At 38.1% G+C, this 13829-nt stretch overlaps 1 protein-coding gene across 1 annotated transcript in view; it reads left to right on the top strand.

Moving 5' to 3' along the window:
* The window catches only part of LOC129726514 (nuclear cap-binding protein subunit 1), a 48416-nt gene extending 34910 nt beyond the window's left edge, over positions 1–13506 (top strand). Inside the window, exons 4-7 of the mRNA XM_055683326.1 lie at positions 12171–12418; positions 12477–12720; positions 12779–13119; positions 13183–13506. Of these exons, the coding sequence (XP_055539301.1) occupies positions 12171–12418; positions 12477–12720; positions 12779–13119; positions 13183–13296 (947 nt within the window). The 3' untranslated portion in view covers positions 13297–13506. The remainder of the gene's footprint in view (positions 1–12170; positions 12419–12476; positions 12721–12778; positions 13120–13182) is intronic.
* The last annotated feature ends 323 nt before the right edge of the window (positions 13507–13829 follow it).

Consider the following 13829-nt stretch of genomic DNA (forward strand, 5'->3'; position numbering starts at 1 on the left):
AGTGCTTTACTTATGTTGCACTGTGTCATAGGGTTGTATAATGAATAAGGAAAAAATGGTGTGTTTGTTTGCGTTGTTTTTGTGTACTTTTTGATGGGTGATTCAATTTTTGCGTTTTTTTCGTATGTGTGTTGCGTTTGTTTGCCATTAAGGTGATGTGCTAACTATTGAGGGAAAAGCAACATTTTTATCGATTATAATTATTGGTAAGCAAACTGTTGCACTAATTAGGAGGTGTTACATACTGTTTTTATGTTTGTATAAATTAGACGAAACACAAAAACTCGAAATGTAAAATGGTGTTAATTTTGTTATATTCGAAGAAAAAAAAGTAAGATTTTTCGCAAAGGCCAAATTAATTTATGGCGCCATGGCGCTTCAACTGTAGAGGGTCAAACGGTGGGGGGTCATAATTATTAATTGCAAATGTTTATTCAAAAATTCACTGCGAACCCAAGTGCCGTCGCGGGAGTCGAAGATTTGCTGGATTTATGTTGTAAGAATCGCACTTGATTTTATATCACCATTATCATATTAATTGTTCGTGTGACACAATCTGGCGATTATTAGGGGGCGAAAATTGGGTCTCATTCTGTGCACGGTAGGCTACCGCCGCACAGTGGGGAGTCGCTGATCATTGATTAAAATATAAATAACTTTTTTCTAGTATTTTTCTCAAACAAATGCATGATTTTAAACTCGCTACAGATTTCACGAGAGTTGGAATTCAGATTACGAATTGAAAGTGAATATCAGCTTTCTACATTTTTTTTCGAAGTAGTAAAAAATGTTTTCAGGATGATATCTAAGATTATAAAAAGACTATCAAAAGTTATATGAAATTGTGCAATTTTAAAACATTCTTCTCTTGTTGCTTGACCAGCATTTGTATGGTGTCGACCGACAGTGCGTCGTCGAACGAGACCCCCACGAACGACTGTTGGTTGGCACCGCACGGCAAGGTCAAAGGCCGGCCTCTAGTCGGTCTTCTGTTACTTTTTTTTTTGGTTTTCCATGCGATCGCATTTTTATGTCAATTTTCTTCGCTTCATAATTCGGTCAGCAGTACAAGCTGTGAGGTGTGAGCATATTTTATTATAATCATTTAATTATAAACCTGACTTATGGGTGACGGCCTTCTCTGTGCATAAATTATTCGGTGCAATTCTTGCAGTTGATCGCAGAACGGCACTCAAAATCGCGTGTACGGATGTTATGCAATCTAACAACGCGATGGAAGTCAACTGCGATCGCATGCAGAGAGTTAAAAGACAATTGGCTGATGAGTTCTTCTGGAGTTTTCCGTACACACCGTATGCTACCTAATTTAACGGTTTCGTTTGCGAGTCTTTCTCACGGTAATCTACAAATCCATACCAAAAGCATGCGTTGATCTAATCAATTGCCGAGTGACGACAGCGCGGTATCTGAGTAGCTCTTAACTCTGCCTCGGGTCATGTCATCCAAACAATCATCGAACTGTGCACTATGACTGTGCTATTAGGTATGGTTCGTTTCGCTTCGAAATTATATGCATTGTTATTGTTGACATAACCGCAGTTCGACGAGGGCGCTTCCGCTGAATTAGTTCCACCTCGCATTACCATAAGAAGAAGTACGTGCATTTGTTTCCTTCCTATCTAGCCTGCATCTAACATGCAGCAATGGAAAGTACATTGAACAGATAGATAGTAGCCGCCAATCGATCATCGCGTGATAACTTTCATGTACTGCTGTCCGCTTAATACGGGGTGTATTTTTCACTACCAGCTTAGAGCTCAGGCTCTTGTAAATATATGTTCGGTATGTTTTTATTTCGCGAGGAAAAATTTTGTTCGTAATGTTAGGTTTGAAATTTTTCACCAACCGAGTCTATTTTTCTCAGTTTTGTTGCCTCACAGCCCTGCAAGGAAAGTGAACATTCTTTCCATCTCGGGGATGGTGCAGGTGATACGATGTTACTTTTTCTTTTGCGTGAACGCGCAAAACGCCCTCCCCGCCCGACGGAGGTAGTGAATGTGCTCTGCTGGTTAACAACACAGTTCGAGAAAAATTTGTTTAATTTCTATCTAATGTTTTACGGCAGGCAGGCTGGCAGGCCCGCTGCGGATCAGTGAAAAGGATCAGTCGAGTGAGAAATTGGTGAAAACTCGTCTGGAAATCGTTTCGTTTGTTTTCGGAGGAGGCGAGATGCCTATCCGACTCGAAAGTGTATGTACATTCATTTGCTGAGTACTTTTGATATCGAACAAGTTTTACGTTTTGATGAGGTTTGCGCAATGAAATATTTTTTATCGGTTAATTTATTTGTGATGTATTTTTCATACCTGGCTAATTTCAGTTAGATACTTTTCATTAGCATAGGGATTATTAACGAAGTTTTTTATTTTTATTATTTTAAGTTTTTTATTGATGATTGCCAAATTTATTTCGATAAAACATTCCTTTTTATATTAATATAGTTTAATAAAAAGCAAATATATCGGTTGAATAAAAAAAATATTTTAAAATAAATACGCGAGAATATGTAAAAATTTTCATCGACAAGTAGCTAAAACAATAGTTTAACTAGAGTAGATAAACAAGTCATGGCAAGAACCCCAGTTATGGCCATACCGCATAAGCGCACTGCTATCACTTATGGCACTACTTCATGCGACCATGGATGGTTCATTTTTTTTCCTGTATGCCTGAAGGGGACTGGGTACTGAAATGCCACTGCGACATTCTTGCTGATTGTCTTTTGTGGCAGGCCCCGATTGCTGTGCACAGGTTACGGATTGCTCGTACTCATTGACGGAGTAGAACTGTTTTGTTGTAAACCTGTACCCCAATTAGGTACAACATAGTTGATGAAACTAATAACCTGCTTGGGATAAGAGCTCCACACTTGGTATGGAGTTAAAAGGTAGCTTCCTAAGAAGTTGTACCTAGAGGAAGCAAGGGCTCCGCAAGAGCAAAGTAAATGCTCTGAACTCTCTAGTTCAGATTTGCAGAATCGGCAGGTGTCGTTCAACACTACACCGATCTTCTTTAAATGATTTTAAAAAGCAGGACAGTGTCCGCTGAGGAGTACCGTGATTATCCGTAGTTCACTACGATTTAGACTAAGTAACTCTTTGGCGGTTCCAGGGTTCGGATAGATAAACTGTTTGGCTTGTCTACAACCCTGTACCTGTTGCCATTGGGATGCTATTTCTAGCCTTTCCCAAGTTAGTAGTTCGCTTTTGATAGCGGAATTGGACGTACCCAGAAACGGCTCAGGGCCAATAAACCGCTGAGCTGATCCCTGTCTTGCTAGGTAGTCAGCGTGTTCATTACCCTCAATGGATAGTTCATGCCATAACTGGTAATATTTTTGGGTATAGATGGGACACCTAATTTTAAAAAATTTTCCAACATTTCCAGTTCAAAACGTAAAACTCCATGCTTGATTTTTTTCCACAGAAGAAAATTTTTGCACAATGATCAAAAAGTTTGCTCCAACATTTTTTATTTTTTATTCTTTTTATTTTCATTCGCTTAAATTGGAAGTTTGAAGAACTTTGTTCAAAACCATAAAATATTGATTTTCTCAAAACTGTTCGGTTTCTTTTTTCCTTTTGTAAGAATAACCGGGGTGATTTGTAATCATTCTACTTCTTTATTTGAAATTGTGAAAAAAAGTGCTCCTAGAGCTTGGGCTATGTTGTAATCTCCACCGATTTTGTTAAAATATATCTACAAAGCTACTCTTCATGCATTTTCTGCTAATTAAAGAGTGTTTTTCATGGTAAAATATAAATTCGATCTGAAGGGGATTTTTAGCGATTTTTACTGCATATAAACAATCGGTTTAAGTAGAGACAAAACATCAAGCTGCGATACGTACTTTTTTTAATTTTGTTCCCAGAATAGTTCTTAAGATAAACGATAGATATATAGACGATAAACGATAGATATTTATTCAACGATTTAAGTTATAATTTTTGTAATGTTTCTCTCAAAAGCAATGTTCAGAAATCCGAAATCCTGGAAAATCAGGGAATGTCAGAAAATTCAATTTTCGAGCAGGGAAATCAGGGAATATTACTGAAAACTGGAAAACAATCGGGGAAAAACTTCTTACATTACGATTCTTTTTTGAACAGCTTTCAGCACTAAAACGGATTTTTTAGCATTAACCCTCTAGTGCCCAATGCCGCCATTTGGCGGGCTTCAGTCGAAGTCCCGAAAAGCTTCAATAAATACTTAAAAAGTGTTTATAATGGTTTATAATGATTTTATCGAAGTTCGTTTAGAAATTAATTTGGGCACTAGAGGGTTAAAGTCCAATATTGAATATCTACTGTTTGTTTTTGTATCTGATCAAATACTTTGTTTCATTGGGATATCAAAGTTGCGTTAATTTATACGTTGCATTTTTTTGTTCTGAATGCTGAAAAATACCGAGGAAATTGAGGATATAGGGTAGCGAACGGCTTTAGCAGTGGTTTTCTTCGGCAGGTTTTTGCATAAGATTGCTGCAGAAAACCACTGCCGAAGTCGTTCGCTACCCCAATTTCAGGGAATATCAGGGAAAATTAGGGAGTTTAATTTTGAAAGTCCCAATAATCTCAATAGCGCATTAAAAGTTTTATTCTTAACGACAACCGACGACGTCACGTAACATGCCACTTTGGACTTTTGGATAAGCCATATTGCACGTGTTCTAGATTTGATGATTTTAGAGCCCCTTTGTTCTCCGCTGACAATCGTTCATATATATTTAAAAAAATTTGTATCAGGCTTAGAATTCACCAACATAAACTGATCATGTGGAATGTGAATAGCACTCGAATTGCTTTTCTTATTTAAAATCTCATTAAAGTCGTTTAAGATTTGAATTTTGTTAAGGCACTCCAAATTCATCAAAACAATAAAATGATCAAAATCACCCCGGAATTATGATTGGTGTGAAGATTTCGAAGCATATTTTAAAACAGCAGGATTCTGCTCAATACATGTTAGTACTCATTCAAAAATATTTATTTGCGGTTGTGAACATTTGCTTTTCTTTTTTTTTCAGAAACCACAAAAGATCAAAATAATGGTTGCAGTGGTCCAAATCTTACAAAAAAAAAAGTCAGGGAAAATCAGGCAATTTGTATTGAAATGTTTTTCGCCACCCTAATCAATGTTTGTAGGTGGCGATAAACTCTTACATAACAAAATAGAAAAAAATCGAAAAACACTGAATCAATACGCCATAGATGCTTTTGTGAGGTACTTCTAAGTCTTTACGTCTTCGTTTTTTACGCGAATTTTGGAAATTCACACGAAATCTGAAAATGAGTTGTAAGACGCGTATTCTGATAAAAAAAATGTGAAAATGTAGAAGCGGACAGATTTGGGGCATATTAATTTATGAAATTGTAATTTGACATTTGCTTGAGCTTGTATCTGCAAATTCATTGAAAATATGCATAGAATTTGTTGTTGTGTTGAATCGAGATGATGCCCAGGGCGGTAAATAAACATCAGACGTTATTTTAAAATTCATGGTTGTAACTTCCGGCTTTCGGAAATATGCATGAAATAACGAAATACCACCCAGTATCCGGACCCGGACTATAACGTTGCCGTCTAGTTCCCCATGTTCACCTTATTCCCATGTCGATATAGCATGTGTGGTTGTATATAATATTCGGTATGCGATACACAAACCCTTCAGTGCACAGCCGCTCTATTGCCGAGTTTGCTTTTCTTTGCACGAAGGCTGCCGGTTGTTGCCGAGCAGTCCTTACGCTTCTTCTTCCCACAGCCTTTTTTGACAGCCGGCACCCGACATCCATCAAAGGCATATAAAAAAAAGAGAGGAAAAACGTCTCCGGTGGATGCGTGCTGTTATCGAAACGCGCTGTTTGTGTAGTGCGGACACTAACGTCTGTATAAAAAACAGATTCTTCTCTTTTCTACATTCGCAATCCCGAAGACATCCTCCAAATAATGCCGAATCGAAACACGGAGTACATTTTTCATTTCCTTTTGTGGTGCTCTGTTGCCAATACGTTCTCAATGTCACTCTCGGACTGCCAGCATGGTGGGTGGGTATCACGAACAAACAGCAACAGGAAAGAAAACCCTTAGCAGACAGTAAAAAAAAAGACAGTACCATTGGAATGCCTGGTTCAGAGTTCGCAAATCGACTCCAGACGTTATTTTCGAATCCAAGATTGTGTCTTCTAGTTTACAGAAAACAGCCCGAAGTGGCCAAATACTAGTGTTTTCGAAATTCAATTACCAGTATGTAATTAAAAAAAATAGAGTTAAATTAAAAAGGGGACTAAAAATTCCCGCTCAATATTACCAAATTAACAAATCGAATGTATTCCCTAACCTATCACCGGAAATACATTGACAGAAGACAGGCTGTGTCTTATATACAACCACTACAACTTTTCTTCATTTCTTATTCAAAAAATGGGAAAAACCAGGGAGTATTTCCACGTAACAGGGGGCAACCATTTCAAATGACCATTTTTGATCTAGCTGAAACTTTGCACAGATGATCCTATGAGCTAAAAATGCCATTTTGTGCTATTAGTTTTTTTTTGGATCACGACTCATATTTGAGAAGGACTCAAGTAAAAAAAAAAGGTATCCAAGATTACAAATGTTTTTAGAGTAAGCACGGTTAGTTCGATCGCAGTAGATAATGATTTTGTCTCCGAAAAAAAATGTACGCCGTAGAATTTTTTTTAACGATGTAGGAAATATTCAAAAACTTATCACAAAAATGTTTTTTTTTCTTGTATAAAAACTATGTAACGTTAGTTAAACATTATTTTCTAATCATAGAGAAATTAGGAAAAAGTTGAAATTATTTAAAATATATTCAAGCCAGAACAGTTTGTTAGATTGGTATAACATGTGATTGAAATGATTATCATTAACATCCATAATTGGCATTCATGATTTTGCATGCTTTTCATGAATATCCCAATTTTTATTTATCAGGTTTCGAATTTTTTCTCCTCAAATATTTTTCCTGGGTATCAACGAATATTTAGTGTAAAAACCCATATGTTATCAATTCGAATTTCGAGTTCTAGTGAATTAAACACAAGAAGTCATGATTTTGCATGTTTTGAATAGTTTTGTTTGCAATATCTCAGTTTTTAGTTAACAGAAAACGATAAGTTTCCCATCCCAAGCAACAATTCAAATTCGGATTGGTTTTATTTACGTTTCATGATAATTTTATCAAAGCATTACTGAATCTATTAAGTTGAAGGACAGCCTATTGAAACTTCTTCAAGTGCATCGTAAAACGGATATTGCTACTTGGGATACATGTCGTTTCTTAACATCAACATTTTTTGTAATGTAAATAGATTTTGATTTAAAAGCAAATTAAGCATAAAAAGTCTTGATTTTGCATATGTATTTTACGTATGAATAATTTCTATAATATTTTAGTATTTTAGTTATCAGATTACAATTACTTACCCTCAAAATACTGTCAACAACTTTGCCGAAGACAAAATACAAATCAGACAAACCTCTGGTTCTGTTTTCAATTCTTTTGGGATGTTTTTGCTTTATTTTTCTCTTATTCTCCATGATGTTTAGTAAATATTTTGTGATTTTCATTGAAAATTTTTATATTGAGCTTTTAAAATTACTAAATTGTCGATTTTTCAAGGGTTTACTTTTACACGCACTGATGAAACTACCCATGCAGCATCAATCATAGTAACCCATGAGTCAGCAAAAAAAAAACAATTGACAACTCTATCAGTCGCACTATTACCGTCATGGCGAAAACAGTGAAGCTACTCCGTTTAGAAGTGTGCCCGGTACCCTGGACGAAAACCTACATCGTGCAGCACTTCTTGGACGTCGGATACACCGGTTCTGGCATCTACAACATCTTGGCACTATTAAACAACGACTATTAAACACTATTAAACAACAAGAGGAAGATCAAGCGAAAAGTGGCTTTATCGCTGCGTGCGCTTGGCTAGGAGGTCGGTGCAACCGGCCAAACAGTGGAAAAGTACCTGGCGAACATGGACATACAAGTCAGAAAGTGGCAGATGGTCCCGTAAGATCGTAAGGTCGATTTTCCCGGCGAATCACAACGTAGCGGTGGTGATGGACGCCGAGACCTATCTCATCTTGGATGGCAACGATTGGCAGGGCACTTCGTAATTTAATTCACCCACTAAGGAAGTAAGCTCAGAGGTGAAGTTCCTTTCACACAGGAACAGGAAAATTTATAGTATGAAGTGTCTGATGGAAGTTGCGTCGTTCATCAAGAAAAACCATAAGGGCGAAGACGTGGTGTTCTGGCCGGATCTTGAATCGTTCCATCACTCGAAGCAATCATTGAAGGAGATGGAGCGGCTGAATATCGATGTGGTACCCAAATCGGTGAACCCCAACGTCCCATCGATAATTTCTGGGCAAACCCGAAGCGTAAGATCTACTCCAAAAATTTTGTCGTGATGAATAAAACCAAAAAAGAACTCAAAAAACATGCCTTCACGCATGTTCTAGTTCGCCATGGTGAATGGTCGGATTAACTGCTGGAACGCTGCTTGCAAGGGCGTAGAGTTTATTTGCAGGTATGCTAATATGATATACCTCCCATGGGAAACTTAATTCGAAAAGAAGTCAATTTTTTTTATGCAAACGTTAAATTCTTCCGCACATTAGTCGTAATTAAAAAAAAATCGCGAAAGTGTTGCGGGATCAACCGTTGTCAGAATACGTTTTGCATCGATTACGCGAATGAACTGCGAAAACCATCATTCGATAATCTCCACGAATTTGTGGCAACCGTTCAAGTGATGAAATGCGACAAAATTAAACGCCCTCAACCGAAGTTTAGGTCGGACTTTCGTTAAGACGATCAACCATGAAATAGCACAAGGCATAGTCGACGAAACTGACTGCAGATGGCAAACTCTACAGATTGCGTCCGCGCATGGAGGATGAAGCGAAAGAGATGAAACTCCTCCGAGGTTGTTTCGGTCAATGAAATTGTCAAGTTTCACCAACCATATCGGGAATGTTTATTTCGATATCTGTAGAACAGAACTGGTAAGAGAAGTATCGTCACTACCATCACTACAACCAACAAACTGCCACACAAAAACTCCGAAAACTAGAATGGATTTTGTAAGCTACAATATTGCAACAATCAACATCAACACAATCACTAGCACTACAAAATTAAATGCCCTACGCACATTACTTATTTAACTTATTTTTCTAATCAGGCTACAACTTCGTTTAATCTAAAAGAACATAGGGTAGGGAACATATTCTAAGCAGCTTTAGGAACCGCCTGTGTATTCAGACGAAATACTCGAAATGTGTTGGGTGAAATTCAAACAGAAGTATATCAATCATCTCTCTATCTTTTTCTCTGTCAGAACTTGTTTTCAGTTTGTAAACTAAGTTAGGAAACTTTAACAATAATCAATTGAAGTTACCAATCGAGGGACACTATTCCAATCACCCCGAACCTATTTTAAGCAGTTTGCATCTGTTTTGCAGGCGTTTTTCTCCAGCTCCCGAAGTGGCTCCTGAATGGCTGCAATATAGCTCGATTTGTTTCAATTGGTGATTGTTCACAGATTGCTTTGTGATTAACGGTATTTCTTATATTCGTAAGACAGCTAGACAATCTATGTTTTCGTTTCCATCATTGAAATTGTCGATATTGATCAAAATTCAGGAGTTTGAGGACTGTTTCCTTCGACTGATTAAAATAGGCGCTACTGCTTAAGCCGTTCCCTACCCTATATAATCCAATTTCATTGAGAAAAGCTTGCAAGGCCCTTCAATAACACTTAGCCTAAACGAACACTCACATATGTGTTTTTTTACGAACAGCAAAGCCGTGCGTATGGCAATGGTTTTTGGTCTCTGAGACTCCATTAGTTGACAGAGAAAAATATTGAGGAATTTCGGGTCAGATGGCATTTTTGGACGAGACAGCGTAATGACTTTTCATCATGGATCTTATAGGGGCAATCCTTTGCAGAACCACAAATAAAAAAAAATCGATTAAATTAGTTAATTAGAATCTTGACATGCTTGTACTATTACTAATCAAACTTTCTTTTTATAGACAAAAATTTTCTTTGATTGATTATACAGTGTTGACTTCAATTACAGTAAAGTTTTTATTTTTTCTAGTAAACCTTGCAAGAAGGCTTAATCAATTTTTGCCGGAAACCAATTAATGCGACAGTTATGGCTCTTCGAGATAATCTTCTGCTGGTTGGATGTCTAGAGATTTCAAATCTAGCTCGAATGAATTTTTGAAAATATTTCGTTGCAATCTTAAGCATGTGGAATTAAGATAATTGAAAAAAGATGGTAATTTTTTTTTTTGGTAATTTTCACTTCTTACGGAACTGACTTTTGTATGTTTTCCTCGATTAAAATCGTATCTAAACATTCCATGAATGTTGAAGGATAAACAATTCGTTACTTTAAATTCTAACTAACCGAAGACATTTCGTTGAGACTATAAAGTATAAAAATAGAATTGATACGAAATACCTCGCGTGCATTCGATGCGAACACAAATCGCGTGCCATATCGCAGCACAAGCTTTCCAATTCTTCGTGCGTTGAATTTTCGTCAGCCGCTCCTGATCAGCATTTCTCGGAAAGCATTCACACCACCGCGGTAGAGCCGATTATCCGGTCAGTTTTCATTCGACCGGGGGGGCTTTGAATCCTGCAGTATTTTTTTTTTCCATCAATCGCAAGCGTATTTCATCGTAGTGTGAACGATCTCTCGTATCACTCGTAGGCTTTTCGTGACTTGTTGGGCGTTGTGAGATTGATTACGAAAAAAAAAATTGCAACGGCCTTGTGTCGATTAAGTCGAATCATAAAAACAAAATACTTGCTGAATGGACAGAGCAGCAATTGCAAGCTCGCAAAATGCATACCTGCATGCGAACTTGCGAACTGTTATAAATGCGTTGGCTATCGAGGGGGGGAAACTGTAACAGCGGAAAATTATGTCTGTTTACATCGAACACGCTCATTTGGAGCGGCGGCAGTAGAAGAATAGTCGAAGGTATGTTTGTTGCACCGGGGGGTTTACTGTCGAGTGTTGGCTGTTATTTGACGGAAGGTGCTTGCCTTTATGACAAATTGCTTCTGCTTTTCGGTGAACCATTGTTACGGGCTGCCGCGGTTTTCCCGGATATGGTTCATCATGATATGTGCAGCAGTTAGGCGGTGGATAATTATGCAATCACACGTGTAATTAAATTTGTAATTGCAAATTTGGCGGGGGACTTTTTGTAAGGAAATTAACTTGAAAAAAGGGGGTTTACTTGCTGTTCGATTATGAAAACACGGTGTTACATAATTGGGTGCATATCCTAACTATCGACTTTCAGAAGTTTAGTTTAGTTTCATTGTTATTTTTTTTTTTCATTAGCGAGGATTTCAACCTTCAGTTGGCTCTTTTCTACTGAAGATGAGTTTAATTGTATGTTTAAATGGTTGATATAAAGTGAAAACAGAGATTGAAATGTATAATTAAATTTCATATCCAAGCGAGCCATTTTTTTCTAGTGGGATTGTGTTCATGTGATTTCATGATATAGGAAAAGCTAATGAAATGGCTTCGGAGTTTACGGGGTTTTTAATCGCGCTACGTAAACTCAAGTGTATCCTTTTTTGAGTTTTCAACGTGATTTATTAATTACGTTATAACAAAGGTCAAGTGTCTGAGAGAAGATCAAGTAGTAGCTTTACTGATTATAAGATATGATTTGCAAAAAAACGCAACTGATCACTGTGTTACACAGAAGCGAAATTCGAAATACTAGCTTTGTACCTTATGTTCACGTGAAAAGTTAATTTCTCCACCTTTATGTTGAACGGTATGATCTTGTAGTAAAAGTGAAGTGTGTACTTTCTTCTCGGCAACTGCGGTTGCTGTTAGCACCATCTTTTCTACACCTCTGCTATCCTTTCCTGCGGCATCTAGCGCCAATTGGTCTGATGCGCGAAAATGCAACGGACCAGCGACTGGCTGATGTGCAAGGCCTGTATGTTTTCACTTTTACCCGTATAATCTGTTAAGCTTTTGGTTGTAGTTACTGGATACCGGAGGCAGATTTATGTACTTATGTTTTTGTTCTTCTCTTTCGTTTCTATTTTCAGCGGCCCTACCAGGGACGGCTACTGCCCACAAGCTGGTGGTTGCCATCCGTCAGAAGTGCACTCCGGAGGATGTGCTGAACGAGCTGAAGGATTTACCTAATCCGCGAGAGACTTCGGAAAACGATATGGTCGAGTCGACGTTCAATCCGCTGAAGATTGATGCATTCGTTCAAACGTTACTTAATCTCGGCTCGAAAAGTTTCTCCCATACTTTCGCAGCCATCTCGAAGTTTCATCAGGTTTTTAAGGTTAGTTCTACTATTACCCATGGGTGAATTTTTTGTTATCAACTATTCCAACTTTCAGGCTCTGGCAGAAACCGAAGAAGCGCAAATTTGCATTCTTCACAATGTTTACGAGCTGTGGAGCTACCATCAGCAGATGATGGTGGTGATTATCGACAAGCTTCTGAAGACACAGATTGTCGAATGTTCGGCGGTCGCAACATGGGTATTTTCAAAGGAAATGGTCGGAGAATTCACCAAGATGTACTTGTGGGAGATTTTGCATTTGACCATAAAAAAGATGAATCAACATGTCACCAAACTTAGTAATAGCGATCACATTTCATTCATTTTAAATGTAGAGGTAATTGATTTTTGTTGTAGGCAAGGAACTTGGTGACGCAAAAGACCGCTTAGATCGGAACGCCGAGTCCTCTTCGAGTGAATCTGAGGAAGAAGCAACACCGGGGGCAACGGCACCCGCACGCCGTCGTAAGAAGACTGCTGGGGATGATTCCGACAAACCAACGGAGGAGCAAGTAGAACGGATGGAAGAGCGATTGGAGGCAGCTTACGTTGACCAGAAACGACTGTTTCTGATTATTTTCCAGCGTTTCATCATGATTTTGTCCGAACATCTGGTTAAGTGTGACACTGACGGCCGGGACTACGATACCGACTGGTACCGTTGGACGGTTGGGCGATTGCAGCAGGTTTTCATGCTGGTAGGTTTTGTTGTCAATAGTGATAATCGGTCGAATTTCAATGGGACTCTTGTGACATTTTAGCATCACGAACAAGTGCAGAAATACAGCAGTACACTCGAAAGTCTTCTGTTCACGTCGGATATCGATCCACACATTTTAGATGTGTTCCATCAGTTTACCGCATTGCGCTCGTAGAGGAAAGCATACTGATGTGAGGTTTTTTTTTCGTTCAGCCCAGCTTGTGAGTAAGTATGAAACGTAGTAGCTCTATTGGACCCTGGGAAATCAATAGCGTTTGCTTCACTGGGAAAACTCTTACTGTGTAATTTTTTTAAATAGTCGATACAGTGACGACGACATGTATTAAAAGTATATTTGACGAATGCGAAGGCATTCTTTGAAAAAGATTTCGTTACTTGCTGATAGAATTGTAAGAAACTTCCGTTTAGTTTGCAATCTTCTGGAATTTTGTAAACACAGAGAATAATACTAGTGTGATTGCATGTAGGTTTAGGTGAATTACAGTGCCCGTTAGAGTGGCTTGGAAAATGTTAGCAATGAAGCCAAATTACAGATGAGGGAATTCGGACGAGATCTAGTTTAAACAACAACATGGTTAACTAAATACAGTTTGGGATAGTTGAAGACTGGAACTGCAAGTTTTTCAATTTCTTGGGCAGAACCGGAGTCCGTTCCGACTTATTGAAGGTTCGTATGTTTGACATCGT

The sequence above is a fragment of the Wyeomyia smithii genome, chromosome 3 (genome assembly GCF_029784165.1).
Source record: "Wyeomyia smithii strain HCP4-BCI-WySm-NY-G18 chromosome 3, ASM2978416v1, whole genome shotgun sequence".
Lineage (NCBI taxonomy): Eukaryota > Metazoa > Arthropoda > Insecta > Diptera > Culicidae > Wyeomyia > Wyeomyia smithii.